Source organism: Ylistrum balloti, unplaced genomic scaffold, assembly GCF_031769215.1.
Source record: "Ylistrum balloti isolate Yb309-2 unplaced genomic scaffold, AGI_CSIRO_Ybal_v1 Utg369850, whole genome shotgun sequence".
NCBI classification, from domain to species: domain Eukaryota; kingdom Metazoa; phylum Mollusca; class Bivalvia; order Pectinida; family Pectinidae; genus Ylistrum; species Ylistrum balloti.
Genome location: NW_026782003.1, coordinates 619924 through 641344, shown reverse-complemented (window position 1 = coordinate 641344; position 21421 = coordinate 619924). Strand labels below are relative to the sequence as shown.

Here is a 21421-nt window from a genome sequence, read left to right as displayed (position 1 = left end):
ATGCAAATATCAAATTGAATGACGTAATAGTATTCTAAACTTATAAAAATTGCTTTTGTACACCATTTTTAACATGCATTTTAGTATAAAACAAAATAATCGAGTAGGTTATCTCCCTTAGACCAGACACCAATTATGTTATGCAAGAGAGATAACTCGTGTTGACATATGTATGGTTGTCGGTAAAGGCAAACGTAAAGTACATGTATCATATTTATATTAAAGATAACATAAAACATGAAAAGTCATGATGAATGCTATGGAATATTAACACTAGAGTGCCGACATGTAGAATAGAAGTCAAGAATGAAAACAATATACATTAGTCACCAATATATATATGTCACCTGGGTGAATATTAAACCTGTACACGTAATTTATTTATTTGCCAGGATGATACAACATAAATCCCAGATAAACGTGTAATAACCACGTGTCAATAGTGTGCTGTATTAATGTTTGATATGTAAGTTTTCTGTATAGTACGAAAATCACGCGTAAAACACTATTTATCTGTGACGTTTTGTCACAGTGATCATTTGTATGATATAAGTGTAATACTTTCTAATCATGTTTATGATACATAATAATCATTTGTGTAACACATCAAATATATATGTAATAATCACGAATAATCACGTGTTAAAAACTTCTCCACGTGTAAAGACATCTACACTATGTATATATTCATATTGATGAGGTCTAAAACACATGCTGGGTACCCTAATTTATCACAGTTAAAATATATCAATCACGTGAAAGTATATTTATAACTACAATTTAGAACATGTCAAAGTAGAGACGTTTTAGACACCAAAACATGACAGTTTGGATAATTACTCGTTCTTGTAAGATATAATTCTCAGCTATCAATATAATTTTGTATGTTGCTATTGTGTTAGCAATAAAATGACATTTAAAGTTAGTTTTATAAATTTAGTTTTGTTTCTACTTCAAAGATAACAGTATTTGTCCCTGGAATCTACATTGCTTAGTTGAATAGGTGATGTTGGTTATGAAATTTCATGTCCTGCCTTCATTTCTCATATCTCCTGCAGTATTACATCAGCTCGACGGTTTCTTGTCGGTCAGAATTCGTACGTCGCTTACAACACAAAATTGTGTCGTCTTGCAATTTTAATCACGTGGTTTGAATATTTGCCTTATTAAAGACTACCTGGTGTCTATTTGATGATTAACAGAGGAGGTTTCTGATCAACCAGCTTGTTTCACGAATCACTCCTCCCAGAATGAAGATGAGGTTACTAGCATTTGCCATCATCAGTATTGCCATTGCTAAGTCCGGGGCCTTCATGTTTTCAGAAGGTAAGTGAAACCATCGATAGGATTTTTTTTCTCTTCCATAATTTTGAAATTCAAACAAAAGACACCTACGCTTTTGAATGGTGAGTTAAAGTGGTGGTCGTATTGGAAGGATGTATGATAAGTACATATATATCACTTACTCCTTTTATGGGAACCCGTATAAGCTGGAAAAATTGCATGTAATGGTTTTATGTAGAAAGACACATTTGCAAGTTGATGTAAGTGCGACTCATGTATAGAAACCCGGCCATTTCTTTTTTATTTAGACGGAGATTTTAATTACATTTAAAGTTGTTACAGCGAATTCCTCACATTATATTTGGACAGATTTTATCAACTGATAGCAGGCACTGTATGATACGTTGTCAAGTACGATAAACGTACTTATTCTGAATAAGAAGTTTGTATGATATATTAGATTTTTAGTTCCACCAAAATATGGTAATTTGGTGCAGATTAATTTTACAAAGACATTTTCAAAGCTCACAAAGGGAGATAACCCGACAAGTCGGTTACACATTAGGTACAATGGACTAGGTAGTTTTCTTAATGAAGCATTGCTGTTTTGGAATTTATCGTTTCCTCTTTGCATGTAAAAACCAGAAACAAACAAAAAAACATAGGAAAGTCACCTTACCGATAATGTCTTATTACAAACATGCAAATAGTGAATGGAACTTTTTCAAATTTTAAAAATGAAAAAGGCATTCGTGTTTCATTTTTTGAAAAGTAATGATTTATTAAATGCCGTTATGGGAATCCATCCCTAAAACACTGATTTAAATTGTATAAATTTTAGGTATATTTCAGTTGTATTTCAAAATGCTTAATTGGCCCAAGATAATTCTTTTAGGAAAACAATTACACAACAATCATGATTTGACATTGTTGTTGCTATATATTCATGTGGTTTTCTTACTAAAGAGAAACGGAACAATATCCATGTTTTGCATGTTGAAGAAATAATTAGTGTACATGAGAAAAAATGAGCTGCATTGAAAACAGCGAAAAAATATATTGCCATGTTTACAGAATCTTTATTCAAACTCAGAATCGATTACACCGTGACAAAATATTAACAAACGATTTACAGAGCGGCTCATGAAAAAACATGTATCGATTATTAGACCAGAGTAATATAATAAGTAACGGAACTATCAGACACCCTAACTAGTCTCAATCGGGTGGTCGGGTGGTCGGGTGGCCGCGTGGCTGGGTGGCCGGGTGGTCGGGTGGCCGATTTTTGACCGGTTGACGCCTTGGCTACGCTCACGCCTTTCACCTAGCCGGGGTACTCCGGTTTCCTCACAAGGTGAGACCCCTCGCGCGCTTTCATCCGGGCCAATACGGTTGATTAATATCAGTTGGTAAATTTGTTTCACAACTGATGTGAAATAAATAAAGTTCAAATTTCAAAGTTAGTCTCACAGAACACGTCTAACCTTCGTGTAGGTACTGATAATGCCTTTAACCATACGAGGTGTGTGTCCTGTATATATTTACTCACATCTCTGCATTCAATTAATTTCTCTATTTTTATATTTTCACATTTCCTTCATTGAACCCATCATAACTGGTCATTATAATCAAAACATTGTCTGATACATATTTTCACATCAATATTCTAACTGTTTCCTATTTACATTGCACAATGTATACCATTCATATGTCTTACAAGATAGGACAATTATATATATATATATATATATATATTATTTTATTCAAAGTTTGATAACCTAGATTGTAATTATTTAGTTTTTCAAAACGCCGCAAAATCTGACAATACTCGACTTCAAACGATATTCAGGTAACATAATCAAAACATCCGGGATTTAATCACGATCCATGAATTTACATGCATTATATTCTGCATATAAGGTCATTTTTAAAACCAACCGGTTGTGACGCTTGTTATAAATAATGAAGTTATACTTAAAATAGAACATTCTCGGAACATACACGACACATTCTCCGAAGGTCCGCTCTGCGAACAAGACTGTAATTAAACTTCATACACGGCTGTGATGTCATCCATTATCCGTGTACGACATCAGCCAAATATTTGCAAAATTACCTGTAGCTTTCCAACATATACATAAAGACAGGTAACTAATTGGACGGCTACTGGTAACGGAATTTGAATCAGAACATACGCCGACCACTGAAAAAACATTACATTAAAACCAGTGATGTTTAAGGAATATATGACCAAAACAACTGGAATCAAATATTTATTACAACATAGCCACTCACATAAAAACACTCATACAAATTATTGAAGACTTTCCAATAATTTGCGTAATAGACAGGACAAATTGCACATTTATCTGACAGATGATGGAGATTGTGATAGTAGCGTTGTACCTGATAAATTATTATCTTTAAATAGTTGTAAATTAAGGGTTATTTAGATTTTTCAGAATGATTAACGGTGACTTTACCTCATTCGAATTACAAATTGTACCTAGTAGTTGTGGTACCTAGTAGTTGTACAAGATTTCAATTAAGAACGCCTGTAATACGTCTTATAGTTATATAATCTATCATCTGACACCAACATGTGTCTCTTTATAAATGTGAAGCAGTACAAAGGCATTGTTGTCAGTTGGGAAAAGGGTATATTTAAAAAAAAAAAACAGTTTCCACCTAGAAATTATATGGTGCCTAATAGGTGTCCTGTGTATTATCAATAGGCCTTATATATTGTTAGATGATATTTATATTATAAGAGGTTTTCTATTCTATATTGAGGTTAAAAATCAGTCCAATAATGGTTGATCGCTTCCATTATCAGTCCGACACGGATATATTGCGATCGGTAGTCACGTGACATGCACCTAGCTAACAAGTCATATGACTTGGAGGTATTACGTTGGTAGAAGTGGTAAAGATGAGGTGCTTCATTATAATCACTTTGTGCTTTATAAATACCTTTATCTCCGGATACGTAGTGGATTGGTATCCTTCTGATGGTATGTATATGTGTAATACTTATTTCTTTGTCTCCGTAACGCCAATGGTAAAGATACGAACATGTTATGATTTAGCCTATTTTGAATCTTTCAGAACCTGAATGGAACGATCTCAGAGGTTAGTATATACATTCTCTGTATTATCTGTAATATGTTTTCTTAATATTTCTGTAAAACATATATAAAAGCCAAGAGTATCGGGTTCACTATGACTGAGAATGCACGGTCTTGCATTAATAGGATACGTCTTCTGCAGGACAATATGATAAACTGGAATTATTCGTGATACTATACTGTAAGATAGAAAATCAGTGCATGCGTTCTTTTCCACTAGATTCTTAAGGTACAGTCATATGACTGTGATCAATGTGCTAAAAATAGAATCTTCTCATACCTCGTTTTACATGCCTGAGTGGACAGTCTCACTATGGACTGACTCTTAGTACTACGTAGTTTCCGGTCAGTTACCTCGAAGGTTCCCGATTTACTCAATTTTTATGAGACAAAGATGCTATTTTACGATGACTCTGACAAACCAATTATGCTCAATTCCATACTAAGCATATAAGTTACTCATCTACCTTTTTTGGTCCGTGTGATCTGTTATCTGAAATGCTATAATACAAACTATAGACATGGTTCTGTTATATGCAGATGATACTGTAATTTTTTACAGAAAAAGACAGAGATATGCAGAAATCACTGTCAGTTTTTTAAAGTATTATATACTTTGGCATTTATCAATACATACAACAAAGACTTGTGTTGTTATTTTCCGCCCAAGGTGCCGTAAATTACAGATGTTCATACTGTTTGATAACGCTCTTGAGATTTCTTATTACTATAAAGAGCTTGGTTTGAATTTTTCTGAAAATTGTTCCTTTTCATTAGCAAGGAAACGCATTTAAGACTAAGTTACTAAATCAAAGTTTTTGTTAAAATAAAGGATTCGCAATCTAAATTTACCAATCGATTGCCAGATCAAATTATTTAATCAAATAATTTTACCAATATTGTTGTACGGCTGTGAAATCTGGCGTTTCGAAAATTTTTCTATTAATGAAAAAAGTTTACACAAAGTTTCTCCGTAGTATCATTAATGCTAACAGAAATCCACCTTTATATATATATCACACAGGAAATTAGGATGTTGCCCTTTATTTATATTAAGAGTCGTATCATTAGTTTCTGGCTTTGGCTGATGAACGGAAATCATAATTAGTTATCTTATCATATGTATAATGTCTAATTGGCTGACCATATTAGCACTTTCTACACTCATAAATGGATCACTTTTGTCAATATTTTCTTTATTTGCTCAGACACACACAGTGTGTAACAAGAGGTCATAGTATATATCATGTACAATTTTGAGTCATAATAGGTCAAACTATCTTACATGTATATCATTACCTTATCACAATCTTATGCTACTTCAATACAAAGAACCCTATACAATGTTATGTTTTGAGGTATACTTAAACTAAGGTGTTACTGTATAAATTTTATTACACCATTTTCACCTTATACATACACGATAAATTTTTAAAAAAATCAATTGAAAATAAGATTACACCAAAACTTAATCATTCTTAATTCAATGTTAATCGTTATAGGATATCGTCTCGTTTACCCATATATCATAAAACGTGCTATATTTTCCCTTAAACCAAGGATTCGTTTATAAAATAGCAAGTGAATGGTTTCCAACTGACTGACATTATCATATCCCCATATTTCGCTCGAACATAACAGAATATGAACATCTAATGAATAAATGATTTAAATTGTATATCAATTGATAGTTTAATATTTCATAGTTATCGATATACAGTAAAGATAGTTTTTTTAGGTTTGATCGCACAAACAATTTTAAGCTAATTGTTATGATACAAGAACCCAGTGTCCAACTGTTGTTTGTATAATAAGAAATATTGTCCTATCATTGTCTTTCTTTCAGAAAATATAACAAGTTTAGATTAGCTAGTGTCATTATTGTTGATTATTCAATATGTTTGTAACCCTTCTGCCGTTTCCGACAACAGTACTGTATAATCTGTATATAAATTTACAAACAGTTTTACATACATAACTATATTGTCACGATATAATTCATCAATTCTAAGTTAACACTCAACATTTTTGTAAACAAAAAAGTTTCGAAGTCATTAAATACAGAGAGGTATGTTATAGATGTTTCGGTACCTTTCCCAAGTAGTTTTGTTGCTTCTCTGGCATCGCGCTGCTATCCTGTTTCTTTCTTTGGCAACCTGGACCTTTTCAAGCACCCTGATGATGGTGTTAATGCATATGTGAGTGACGTATCTTCTTCTTCAGCTTCCCTACCATGGTTCCAAAACTTTAATAATGTGAGGTCCTTATGTGAACCACACGCCCTTTTTCCTCTCCAGGAGTATCAAGGGTAACTAAGGCGAAGACGTCTTTTAGTGTCATCGTTCTCTATGCAAAGTTGTTGATGTCCGTTGTTGTCTTTAACAGAGTTAGGAAACGGATTTACAGCTGTGGGTCTTGCCAGGTAGTAATGTGTAAACGAGTGGGCACATCACAATTAATTATTTAGCATAGGTAGTTGACTAATATTTTAAACCAGAATTAAAGGTAAAAACCTTGATATTAACTAATGATGTCAATACTTTTATATTAGGAGTTGATTAAATCAAGATTTCTTCCATAGTTTATATCATTTTAGCATCATTATATAACTATTTTTCTTATTTAGACATGTCGTGTGTAAAATGTAAAATTTGAATTATCCTAACATCCAATAAATCCAATATAATAAATCATAGAACAAATTTTTTGTCGTTTTTCACTGTCATATTTACATTTATTAAGTATATGTAACACCTTCATTATTTTTCGACTCTCAATGAAATTCCTATCACTTCATATGATATCAGTTTCCAACATACGCTAGATGGCACAGGTAAAACACGTGTAAACACAAAGGTGACTTGATCCGAAACAGACTATAATCCTTCTAACAATATTCCTCTCCCCATGTTATATTTTAAAACTTGGTAAATAGGGTACCTACCTTACTTTGCACATTCCGTCACGCATGTCAGTGTCTTACTTATTATAACAGCTTTTTGGACGATATGACGTTCCTAATGTGGTCAGTTCAATATTAAACACATAACCGTCCCTATATTCTGACGAAATATGATATAATAGTCTAACGGTACATAATTATATTGAAATTGCTGTTACTGTGTATATTCTGGCATAATGCACAAAACACACATGTTCTCTGATAGTAGCTGAAATGTATTATTATAGTAATGTAAATACAATACGCGAATACCAACATGAATCCAATCTCAAATTAACAAAACTTTGACAAGTACAAAAAGTACAAATGCATCTCTTATAACCCTGTGTTATGAGTTTGTCTGTCAGTTGATTTTGCACGAAAATCATCACATTGCAAACAGGCCCTTGAATATCGTATCAGCTGCTACATGAAAATACCATAGCTTGGTGATGAAGGATAAATGATCAGCTGCGACATGTAAACATAGGTTGAAGATACAGGGAATTTCCTGCAAACGGTAAATTCACAATAGAGAAATTGCAATCGTCACGCTTACCACACAGCTTAATGGAGAGTTAACCATTTTGACTTCGTTATTGGACAAGATCAGGACAGACGGCGTATAAAAAAGTGTCTGTCGTGTCCTTGATGAAATTAAAAGAAAAAAAAAACAAGTCAGCCCATAGAAGGGTAAAATTAGTTCGCATAGGTATGCCAATAGTCTAATGGAAGTTCTTACCGCAAAATTTGTTATTGTTAACAGCAACGAGATATACCTGTTCTGAAATGCAAAGTTGTCGTCATGTGGTTGATAAATTGTACCAGGAAGAAATGAATTACATTTGTTACGATGGGACTAATGGCGATTATTGTTGTTATAATGTTAAATTTTCTAAACATCATCAGTGAAATGGGATGTGAACATATTCAATCCTTACACGTTCGCTAAAATGCCGAGAACAACATCTGATGCCGTGTCTGCAGGGTTTAAAATGGTCTCGGATTGTGGAGGTAAGAACGATTTTGTGTATTTTCATATCATGTCTTTGACAGATATCGATTTCAATCAACTATTCATGTGTGAATTAAGCACTTTCATTCATTCCTGACACAATATGATATTACCTTGCAATAAGTTTATTGTAATGTACCCATGTAATACGTTTTTAAAAATTTTAAACCCTGTTCTCAGTTTTTCAATACAACTCGTGTCAACATTTCGTTTTATTTATATATATTGTTGTTGTATAAGCTGAATAATGTGCTCTAAAACGTCGTAAAATTGCATAAATATGAATGTATTAGAAAGCTCCTACAGATCCTACAAAATTATAATGCTGAACTCGAAAGGAATGAATAGTATAATTCGATGAAAATAATGAAAATATAACCATAACAAGAAATATATTTTCTAAGTCTGCAGGTGGGAGGCAAAGCCCCCCAAAAAAACTGTTGTGTCGAGATATTGTCAACACATCTCTTCACTATTAATCAGATACAAAAAGGTTTAAGATAGTTCAAATGAGATCTCGAGTCCAATATCAGACCCTCTGAATGAGTTACAAAGCAGTTGCAATAGTTATATATATACCCATAATGCTAATAAGGCAATGCCTATTTCATACGTATTAAACTGTTAAACTGTCTGCAGCTTTTAAAATTATATGGCATTAATGTATACCTCATAGGTAAAACTGACTGTTGGCGATGTTCGTATCAATGTTACAGCCATTCCTGGAATCTACGGGAAACGTTATGTTCAGGGAGGGGACTACTCTCTTATCTTGTTGTACGGTATCCATGGTTACATAGCTGGGATCCAGATAGGGGTAAGTTTACCATCAGATATATTATATATTGTAACACAATAATTATGTTTTTCATTTCATAATTTCATACTGATATCCACCATTCTCTGAGAAAGGCGGAGAAAACACATAAAATATCTTGGCATTGCAGTAAATATACCATACTTCAAGACAATACATCAGATACAATTAGCAGAATATATAGATAAACAAATAGTAACTGAGCGAACTAGAGATCATCTCAATTATGGATGATTTTCTATGTTAAAATCATTCGAATCAAACTGTTATAAACTACAACAATCTATGTAGATTTAACCCTCCCCCCTTGTGTCTTATAATGCCTTTCATTAATGTGACTTCTTTTTCAGGTAACAAAGAATGCCACTGTCGAGTTTCCCCCAAACAAACAGATCAACCATCCCTTTGTCAGTGTTGACAATATGTACTACCTAACAGCCTACTTCACCAATCCAGGTAATTAATTACAGTTACTTTATAATGCTAAGAGATTTTGTAAACTGCCTGTTAGGTTACAGAATTCAGGCCCTTAGCATTACTGAAGAGTCCTAGATATACAAAATAAATGTATGATGCAATTTAATTAATTTGCTCTACTCTATCTAATTCTAAATTTGCTTTGAAAGATGCTAATCCATCTGGAACTCTTCAGCTATGCCAGGAATTAAGTTAACAAACTCACAAATGGACGTTATGGCATTTGCAATCGGTCTAAAATATAGAAAAAAAAAAGATGCATGAATACACGAAACAGCACCTTTCTTTATATTGATTGAGATATTGATAAAATTGTAGACTTGATATGTGTTACGTCGGAATCAACCACTTTTCTTTATGAAGATTGATGTCTTGGACGTAACATATGTAAGACATTAAGACAATTTTTCTTAAGATATGATCATTTAACCAGCCCTCGTAATTTAGATCCTTGTAAATAGTAAACAATATCCAAAAGGGATTAGATCTTTATATGTGGGAACATAAGTATTCATGTTTGTTGATATCTGATGTGATAGAAATCATGATCTACTCATAATGAGTCAAATATTTTTAAGATATGTATACCCGAAGGGATTTCAGATATGCTAATAATAGACAGGGCTGTAAAGATGTACGATGCATTTTTTGGGCCTAGGGTTCTTACACTCAATACAAATGTAGATAACTGAAAGATTTATGGCATAATCCAGACACTTTGCTTGCCAAGCACAATTTGTTCCAAAAACGGGCATTTTCTCAATTCAGTTCTCCACAAATATTATATGGCCCATTTATAAGCGTAGACGGACAAATATTGACCTTTTATTAGGGTTTGAAACTTTTCATCAGATGATAACTCTTTGTCGATAAACACCTTTACATGTATCTATAGCCACAATCTGTACCACTGGAAGGACTGCTGAAAAATTTGCCTCTGATGGAACTGGTGACTCTCTCTTCATTCAGAACGGAACAGATGCTGCGAAAAATTCCTTTGTGGTACCAAAGGAGGAGACGTACTTGGATTCAACTAAATGGACCAAGGGACACTGTTTCGTCAGCATGGGTATGATATAATACTTTAATGTGAACTGAAACGTTTTACTTTCATGAATATTCATATGCGAAAGTGTGTGCAAATACGACAAAGAAAATAACAACATGTCAACATAATCAACTAGAAAATAGATATGAACAAAACAAAGATTTACTCGGAAACTCTTCTGATTCATTGATAACGTCTCCATCAATCTATGTAAGTAATGTCACATTTCCAAAAGACAACATGGTACACAAAAACGGAACCAGAGGAAAAGCTTTACCCTTTGTGATCGCTATTTATTCAAAGTCTGTAGTGTCACTACAGTAAGTATAGGATAACTTACATTGAGGGATTTTTTTTGTTGAAAACTAACTTGTTCATGGGTTGTACTGAAAGGGACGGTACATTATTATTTTATTTATGTAATGACCTAGAATTGTATATATTAAATGGTTTGTTGCAATCACTTTCGGTATGATTCCCCCGACCATGAAATTAAGTATGTTCTGTATAGCTGTCATACTTGTACCACTCGCATAGATAAAATCTTTGACGCTGCAGTTAAGTATTATAGATACCAAAATGTTGGAACTGCTATAGCTAAATATTACTAAAACTGTATTACACTCGTACTGAATTTTGATAAAATAAATCTTGCTATATTTTTATGTTGATTTTCATTCCCATGTTTTTAATATGTATTGAGATTAAATGCTGGAAAAGGATGTTTTTACGATTTTTTTTTTCAAATAATTTGAAAATATTTCAAACATACCAGAATATTCTCCCACTTAGATCACTTAGAGTTATTTCCCTTACATTAAATGTTATTTTGTGTGGACATGTATGTCTTACACTTTGTTTTTGTTATAAGACTGATATAAACATATAGGCTTTTACCAGCTGTACAAATAGTAAAAACTGAACGTAAATGAAAAACGTAAAATAGATTAAAATATTCTTACACTTCCAAACAACACGACATTGCACTATTTGACTCCAGTTAGACTCGGATACCAAGGTTCCATGATACAGCACGGGACAACTGTGGGTTTTATATTCGTCACAAGGGAGACTTGTCTTACAAATCAAACACTAATTCATTAATTTTCGGAATATATATATATAAATATATACATATATATTATCTAAAGTCTGTTCTTGATTGAATTTAACAGATTAAATTAACAATGTAATATGTCTCGATAAAGTAAAGAGAGTTGGAAGCTGAAATTCGTTGAAATCAACAGTTTATTAATTTGCAAATCGTTTTCAAATAATAGATTTTACATTTTCACGATGAGAGGTATAGGCAGCGAGTAATTATCATATCAATGCATTACAATGAATGCAACATTTTAAAAAGTAAAACATATAAAGGAAGGTGCTCCCAAATCATTACGATGTAAAACAGCGTTTATTTCTGACACATTCGAGATGAAATTGTTTAAACATAATGTATAGAATAAATAAGAAGGTCAAAAATCCATCAGCCATACACAAAATCCGAAAACAAGTCGACCTCAATAATAAGTATAACCTGAAAATAAGTCTGTTTTTTTATATAAATAAACGTTTATTTGCTTACTACTGACAAGCCGCTTCTTATTTTTGAGTTTTCAAGACATCGCAGAAGCTGTTATAATGCATTTCAATAACTTCATCAGTATTTTTATGAGCAGCAAAAACATGTTTCATGATTTCTTTTTCTGATAAAGATTACAAAGTATTATTGTGACTATATCTGATATTATCGCTATATCTAACGAATAATTTTTAAAAAATCAAGAAGATAGATCAATCACTCTAAACAATAAAAGAAATACTCTCATCAATTTTCTAATAATATGTTGAAAATATCCAAAGACAGATTACTTTGTTCATTAAATACCTTATGGATAGACCATTGCTTATTGTTGTCGTAAGCAGTAGGGGTAACTCTGAGAGGATTCTTGTAATTCAAATGTCATTACCTCCCTTTAGCTACCAATAAACTCAATAGTATTTGATAGACTAAGCCTCCTATCATATAGAACGATTAAAAAACAAAATGAGTGATTTTTGTTGTATTAAGCGTTAAATGAAACTAAACAAAATCTTCCAAAAGCGTATATAAAAGTTATGCTAAATAAAAGTGACAATAATTAATCATTTATTCTTTTGTTACGATGCAGAAAATTTACGTATGAAGTATATCAAGTTTTCTATATACATGCACCCGCTTAACTGTTTAATATATTTTACAAATAAAACCTTTTGTTTTCAAAATGATTCAATGATACTTACCTTGGTCAGTTAGAATGCTATCTGTGTGAATTTTTCGCCAATGCAATAATATTCGTCGATTATTACATCTATTTATTAATTAGATTCATCTCCAGTATTAATTAGGACGTTACAAATGGCAAAACCCCAGTGAGTATTTGATTATGATTTAGGAACACAAAGCCATGTATATATCATTTTCTACAGGTGAACACTACTGGTACAATGTCACGTCTGACATGAACTGTGACGATTTCTTCCCCGTGTTTCTCCTGTACAACAAAGGAAGACTGAACGCCTTTGGCTGGGCGCTCGGCACGCCCATGACCTCTAACCGTACGGAGCATCCCCCAAGCAGCGTCATAAAAGTAAATATTCAATTATCTAAACACATCAAAGATTATCCAACACATTATTTAAGAATAAAGGATTCAGGTTTAATACCACGTTGATACAACATAATATAAACACCAGTCTCTCCAAGGATACCTTACTGCCTTCAAATTCAAAAGTCTTGCTTAACATACAAAAACAGGGTAAGAGCGATGAAGGTAGACGAAGACTTTGGGGGGATTTGACGATGGTAGTCATGCTTTTATATCTTTGGAATATAAGATGCTCGTTAGAACTTGCCTAGTACTTTCAGTTCATGACCATTGGACCTAAGTCTGTATGATGAATATAACGTTATTACCTCTGTCATTTCATGAAGAATCTCCATTGTTTACGCCACATCATATGACAACATTACATGTAATCATATTTATCTTTAGAAGTGTTTGATATATATGAATATGTCGATTTGTACAAATGAAAAACGTTCTCCGGTATATTATACAAGTGCCATAATAAAAAAAATATGAAAATGAATTCAAAAGAGGATAAGTGGATTAGAGATCAACTATGTGATGGAAATAACTATAATTTCGGTATCAAATATAATAAAAGTTTGGATATAAGATCAGAAAACCTGTATAACAGTTACAGGAAAATTGATTGTTGAGTAAGAGCAGGTATTATCCAGGTATCATATTAATACGTTAAATGAACTTTATCAGGAAATGCTATGTTTGTGTCCTCGCTATACATGTTAAATAGATAAGAAATTATCAAGGAAATGAATTCGCCACATGAAGAATGGTAAGGCTATGATATTCTCTTGGTAATGTAACTGACCTCGTCCAGGTAAGATGCATACCTTTGCGATTATTTTTATTAATTAAATTACTGTTACCTCAACACAAATGAACAGTGTCATACTTTCTCATTTAAAAACTTCCTTGAATTTTAGCAACCCGTAGATGATATTATTTCGTCTTTTTCAGGAGTTTATAAACCCAGTACCTCAGTGTCTGCTTAATAAAGCCCAGCTGTCAACCATGCACATCTACCTAACCAGCACGCCATTGGAGAACCTCTGTTGATTGGCATGCATGACCCATACTTCATGACTTTTGAAGTCAGAAGGATTCTAGTTTCACTTTCAGTAATGCCAGTTGTGTCAACCGATCTTTTTGCCGTCATTCCAATGTGAAGATGGTAACCAAATCATAGTTGCCATGGAAATTATAATAAACATCCTGTTTTGTCTTATTTAGCAACAGCAAGTATCAATATAATTGCTACATTTTTGTCTCTGGAACGAAAGACCCGGCAGTAATTCGTTGTATTTCGCCTATATAAATCGGAATGGCCGTCGTCGGAAAGTATAACTGTAATTCCTTTTAGCATAACAGGTTTTTTTTTTCAGAAATCCCAAAATTTATAAAATGGTTTGAAACATTAACTGGTGTTTAAAACATGCAAATATGAAAATAGTCACAATTTCAATTTAGATGTATATGCCATTTTTTTTATTGTTTACTGGAAAGCCATCTGGGTAATTTTCATTTGCGAACAAATGTAGGATAAATACCTATATATGAAGAGGGGGAAAGGAAATTATCATGACATTATTAACACGAGTGCTTCGCTTTTTCCCTATGTCATTGAAATTTTGTGTACATATTGATAATGTTGAAATATTAAATAAAGATTTAATTTCTACTTAACTGAAATGTTTTTTTATATATGATATGTAATTGTCTATTAGTCCCCTTTTCGACTCATTACGTGGTAATGATCAAAGAACATATTGAGAATATGTTAGTATAATTCATCTTCCTTTCAGGGGAAAGAAGAAATCGTAAATTTAAATGAGCTTTTTTTTTATTATTTTCAGCAAGCTAAGACTAATTAATTTTGATATTTTCCTGACAAAATGTCTGGTGTCGTGTATACACCAGTCTTTATTCTCCCGGGCTTGTGTTTCGTCTTAATAAGAAACCAGCAACTTCCTTATAGGGGAGACATCACGATTCACTAACCCAAGTTGAAATATAATCATATGTTAAGAGAACTTCCTGATAAAGAAAGGATTAGAAAATGAAGAGGGGAATCCCTGAGAAACAACATATACACCACAAATAAATAAAGTTAATGCGTCTCCGATGTTACAGTTCTACGATTTTAACCATATTCTGATTCATATGTACTTTACTACATTCTATGGGAATTATAACATTTAAACATCAATTGTGTATCGAATTTCTGGAAAAACAAACTTCACATCAATTAATCTGTTCAAAGTTTGAAAATATGTTGACGACTTCGTCTATAACTTGTACCCAATGCTTCCTCCTGTGTATTGTACCAGGAACACGTCGTGTCCCTACAACACTTTATCTAACCCTTACACATTCCTGTAACACTCAGATCTATTCTCAGTTAAATAGTTCCTTTGTTATTTTTACGTTAGAATGTTGAGTATTTTCCCCAGTAACTTATTCTTTTAGATATATAATAGCATTACTGTTTCTACATATGATAATCCCTTTTCATTTCAAATCATATCTACTGGTAATTTATTTCAAAACAAACCTATCCCTTTTAATTCTCACACCTTCCTTTTCATATTTCTCGTAATACTTCACTGAACAGATAGTGAGATGAGTTTATAGAGTGCATATATAGAGCAACATTATGCAAGATGAAAAATATATGTCAAAATCACAGTGAAATAAAGCAATTTCCAAAGTTATCACTGAGCTTTCTTTTATCGATGGCTGTCTCATTAAATCCACCATTCTATAACCGATTGGAATAAACTTATCTCTCTTTGATTACTTGGCATACAAGTTAATATGAACTTTTTAATCACTTTAAAGGTTCATAGATGGAAACTAATTCCTGATATTATAACAACTTCTATCATTAGATCGTTATAGACATGGAAAATATTTTACAAACATTTAAGATAAGTTTCCTGTAGTGTATACAGAACTCTCGTGTACAATTTCCTCTGATGGATAAGTTGTGTCTCATTAGAAGTCTTTATCGAGTGGTCAGTATAGAGACCCAATCATAAGAGGTTAACGAAAGGAAGTAAAAAGACAACGGCCGAAAAAGAAAGAAAAAGGACATGAACGGACATAAACAGCAACATGAACTGATGAGCCACAATTGTGTGACGAAGACAAAGACATATATAAGCTTGGGATAATATAGGTTAGTAGAGCATCACGGAAAGATTTATTTTCCCTCGTTCAACTATCTGTGTACACAGAGGAGAAAGATTCTGTTTAATAAGTCGACCTGCGATATTGTGTAGATGTATATATTGTGGTTTCACAATTTATTCGGTAGTGTAGTCCATTTTCAACATACATCCTTCATCTTGTTGGAAATCCCGCACTATATTTACAACAGGATACTTTGAATTGTTCCCTGACGATTCTCATTAACGCATCGTAAATAACGCACTCATCCTTTTGGTCACCCACAGCTTTTACATATCTATCTATGACAAACGACATCGATGACAGGAGAAAAAAAATTCAGTCTGTGGTTTCTCAGTAGAACTATATACATCACCAGTTTTCATGCACGTTTAAAGAAACATTTACATGTAATTGAGCACACAGATTTCTTCTGCAAATCTAATCCCATTGGATATTAATTATCAAACTCCCTGTCCGACGTTATTCAGTTCAATAACTTACTTATTAACTCCAGATTGCATCTATCAGATTTTTAAAATTAGTTCATATTTAAAAACAGCTTTAGACCATCTATTAAAATAGCGTCATGGCAAAAACCATTAATTTGCTTCTAGCACATACAGATATATTAAGACCTGTGTCGTTTACAGCTTATTTTGCACAACTTCCTTAAGAATTATACTTGGAGTAGCGTTAGTTCTGCTCAGTTTTTCACATGTTCATTAATTATTATTAATTTCAAATCTAATGAAAACATTTATAGAGTTTTCATTACTTAACAACTGAAGAGATAAGTGCAAAACAGTGTTTTGTAAAAAATGACAATTATGATTTATATCGCAGTTTCCGCACATGCCAACATCGAAGAGTAAGTCACCATACAACAAAATCACTAGAAAAAAAAATCATCATTATTCATCCTAACAGATGTATGACACTGTATGTTCGGTTAAGATCTTTCATATTTATGATAAACGTTTTCTATTGATATCGTGGACGGTGGTCAAGTGGTTAAGGCGCCAGACTGTCTTTATCCACCTCTGGATCGCAGGTCCGAGGCCTGTATGGGACAGTGGCCAGGCGCTGGCCGCAGATTGGTGGATTTTCTCCTGAAATTTAGGCTTTCTTCCACCATTCAAACTCGTTACATGACCCCTTTAATCCCATAGGATGTGTAATTCCAGAAGGAAGTGGATTATCTAGACATGTGCACAAAAGTAATACATAAGGACGTTCAGATATTGCAACTGAACGGTATTATGTACTTCACTATACTCTAGCACCGATATTTGAGGAAGTTTATTAACATCATTATATTATCATAAAATATCCACTTAGTTACTTACAACAATGGACTTACAACATCCGTCCATATGTATCCTTTTCGTAAAGCTAAATTGTGTTTTGGTAATCTAGTTTTCCATTGGCGTCAGACTACATTATACTTCCGAACAACTTATGACACGTCAATGCTTCTGACGCATGAAGAACAGTACACATTTCAATCGACATTTCCTGCTATTTCCTGTTATTGAAAGATTTATTGATAACAAACATTATCAACTATAATAATAATTTGTAATGAGTATTAATACAATTAATATTACTATTATCTTTACATTGATATGAAACAAACCATGCCTGTAAACACAGCGTGTAAATATATTGTCCCTCAACTCTGACGCAGCCCTGCACTGTCATTTTACTTTTTAATAAGACTGGTGAATTGCCTTTAGTCGGGACAATAAATATTATCGAATGATGACTTACTTGAATAAGCTTGAAAGCAAGGGTGTATCGACATCGGACATCTGATGAATACATATAAAATGAAATCATCAAATAGATATTAAAATCAAAGCAAGGCTGACTAAATGATACTATACAAAATCAAAGAAATGCTGGTTGGGTGGTGCTGCACTAAGAAATTTAAATCGGTTGATAACTCTCCCTAAAAACTTTCTATACATTGCTTGTAAACAAGTTACGTGACGTCAATCGATATAGGATTGGTGGAAGCCATCAACAGTCTAGGTTTGCTTACATCAATGAATGCTTTTTTTTTCTTGTGAAATATACGTCGATGTAATTTTCTGTAAAAAGAGAAGCACGGACATTCTTACTCGTACATCGTCAAATAACATTTTTATGCTTGATTTGTGTGCCTATGTCATCAGTTGTGATCAAATGTCACAAACTTCTCAAATTGTCGTCTTCTGTTGAGTATCACTTTATACTGAGTTTTATTTTATCTTATACATATATTGTTATAATATAACAGATAAAGTGAAAACAGTTACAGTGTATTTCCCACCGTTGATAAATGACTATATATCATGAAAACGGGCATTAATCTGGTTATATACCTATTTTGATTTTATTTGAAACTTATATTAGTATGATCATCATACGCAAACGTAAAAAAATACCCTGACCACAACATACAAATGCCCGATATATATGTAGGTTTCAGGTATCCTTTTTAGAACTGGGTATGAGCTATATGCGTGTCATTTTGTACACAAAGGGCTAATAATGACAAGGATAGGCATAAAATAACATTGTTCTGAATTTTCAACACGATCGACAAGCCTTTATCATGAACAATGTTTTCTTATCGCCTTATATAGTTAGAAAAAAAACGAAACGTGAGAATGTAAATATAACCATTCATTCAGATCACAATTGTGACGTAAACTAGGTAGATATCAGTCGAGTAAAGTTTTCTTCCATTTATAACACAATTCGTGCACAAACTATATTTAATAAGCTGTATTACCAATATCATCACGTGCTGTAGACTAATAAATACATTGTGGTCACCACTATCTACACGATACTTTTTATTTAGTATCACGTGATTAGTCAGCGACTTTGTACTTGTATCGCATGATTTCGTCACACATAATGGTCCCTGTATTTAGTATCGTACGCTTTGATCATATACAGTGAATTCATTCATGTAGTCTAAATCAAAGATCTGACGTCAATATATATATATAAAGATTTTTGGTAACAGTGATACAAGTACCTGGGTAACATATACCACAGCAACAGAGCTACCCTGTCAATATGTATACCAAGGTAGTAAGTGCACCAGGCCAGGTATACTTATCTATGTCTAATGTACTGTATACTATTAGCAAGATATATCGATAATGAGTCACTGGTGGGTAGGGTTGCCCACAACAAGTATACAATAAAACAACTCTGGCATGGCATTAGATGTTTATTAGAAATATGAAAAATACTATCACCAAATTTACATTATACAGTGTAAGACTTCAAAAATCATCAGCACCAGGTATATATGTAAGTTAAACAGGTGTTCGGTAGTTATTGTGACTAGCTTGAAATTAACATAAATATTTAACAAAGTATACATAATCAGGGGAAATATCAGTTACAACAGTTATCAATAAACATTAATTAAGTTTAAAAAAAAACCGTATGGATGATTTATCAGAAAACCTGACGAGATCTAATAAACGTATTTTCTGATCAGAAAACCTGACTAACAGTTTTAAACAATGTACTTACTGATCAGAAAACCTAATTGAAATTTAAAGTCAACAGGAAACTGATCCGCTTTACGGTACATTGTTTGGTATAATAATTTATACGCGTTATATCTGTCATCTATGTTATGACAACTATACAGTCAATGTAGTTAGAAAGATAATTTGGATACGACAAACAAAATGTAGGGTTGCCGGGAGCTAAGGTGATCGTAATAAATGGAGTATCGAGAATGGGTTCTAATTGAGTTGATAAACAATGCCTTGAGTAAGTTGTTTCCTTCCCATTTTTTTTACTCTTGAGTAACATTCAATAGGATATGTAAATATCATAAAAATCACAAATCTATTAATAAAACCGTATCATATTGTATCAAGACCCGGTTGCTTTTATAAAATAATAGGTACCTACCTATGAAATATCAAAATTTTTGAAATACTTAAAATACTTATAAAACAAAAGATTGCATGTCAATACTATATCAAATCTTATTTTTTGAATGTACAAACGTATTTTTGGTAACTAACTTATACAGTACAATTCAAAACTAGTTTAATTATAGACAATTAGTAATACAGGAATGTAGTGATTACATCACCTTACGTACCTGTTAAGTTCACAAATATAATTTACCTCAGCTGATTCTCTTAATCAGAACAATGACTTATATTTTTATTTTTATCTATATATTTGTGTAAGGGTGTTAGTGTGTGGGTGTGGGTGTTTGTATGCGTATGTGTATGTGTGTGTGTGTGTGTGTGTTTGTCAGAGAAGTAAAGGGTGTGAGGTTGGTGGCGTATGGTGGTTGAAAAGTATATAATCGTCAATATAGATCATATATAATTCTTTAATATATTGTCATGTTTCCCTCCTAAATCCGGATCTTTCACTACAGTATGTTTATACTTTACAACCGGATTTTGCTTTTTTTCGAATCATGATTTTGTTGACGTTAAACTATCATACCGGATATCGTTATGGTGCAATTTACATGTCAATTCATATCGTAAACGGATGTATTTTAATATGAGTAACAATGGTAATGCATTTTGTGTTTTAACATAGAATCAGTCATGAAGTGACCTTAATATATTATATTCATGTAGCTTATTACTATGACAGACTTTCGTCTTGTATAACTATTACATGTTGCAGAACAACAGCTACCCAAACAGGAATACAAACAGAGCCCAGAATGAAGACAACATTCATATCCAGGTGACATTTACATATTAAGATCGTCAGAACAGGGTTGTTTGTCACTACAGACAACATATACGTGTAATATAGGACCGGTCGTTATAGGCAGGTGACTTCTGAAAATATCATTATTTAAACAGATAGTCACTACACAGTTGACCGTTATAGACAGGACAATTAAAAATTACGAG

At 32.7% G+C, this 21421-nt stretch overlaps 1 protein-coding gene across 1 annotated transcript in view; it reads left to right on the top strand.

The window, feature by feature from the left end:
• The window catches only part of LOC132545493 (uncharacterized), a 34601-nt gene extending 20052 nt beyond the window's left edge, over positions 1-14549 (top strand). Inside the window, exons 2-10 of the mRNA XM_060209175.1 lie at positions 1203-1326; positions 4206-4298; positions 4393-4416; positions 8263-8367; positions 9085-9185; positions 9536-9641; positions 10558-10731; positions 13180-13340; positions 14298-14549. Of these exons, the coding sequence (XP_060065158.1) occupies positions 1203-1326; positions 4206-4298; positions 4393-4416; positions 8263-8367; positions 9085-9185; positions 9536-9641; positions 10558-10731; positions 13180-13340; positions 14298-14396 (987 nt within the window). The 3' untranslated portion in view covers positions 14397-14549. The remainder of the gene's footprint in view (positions 1-1202; positions 1327-4205; positions 4299-4392; positions 4417-8262; positions 8368-9084; positions 9186-9535; positions 9642-10557; positions 10732-13179; positions 13341-14297) is intronic.
• The last annotated feature ends 6872 nt before the right edge of the window (positions 14550-21421 follow it).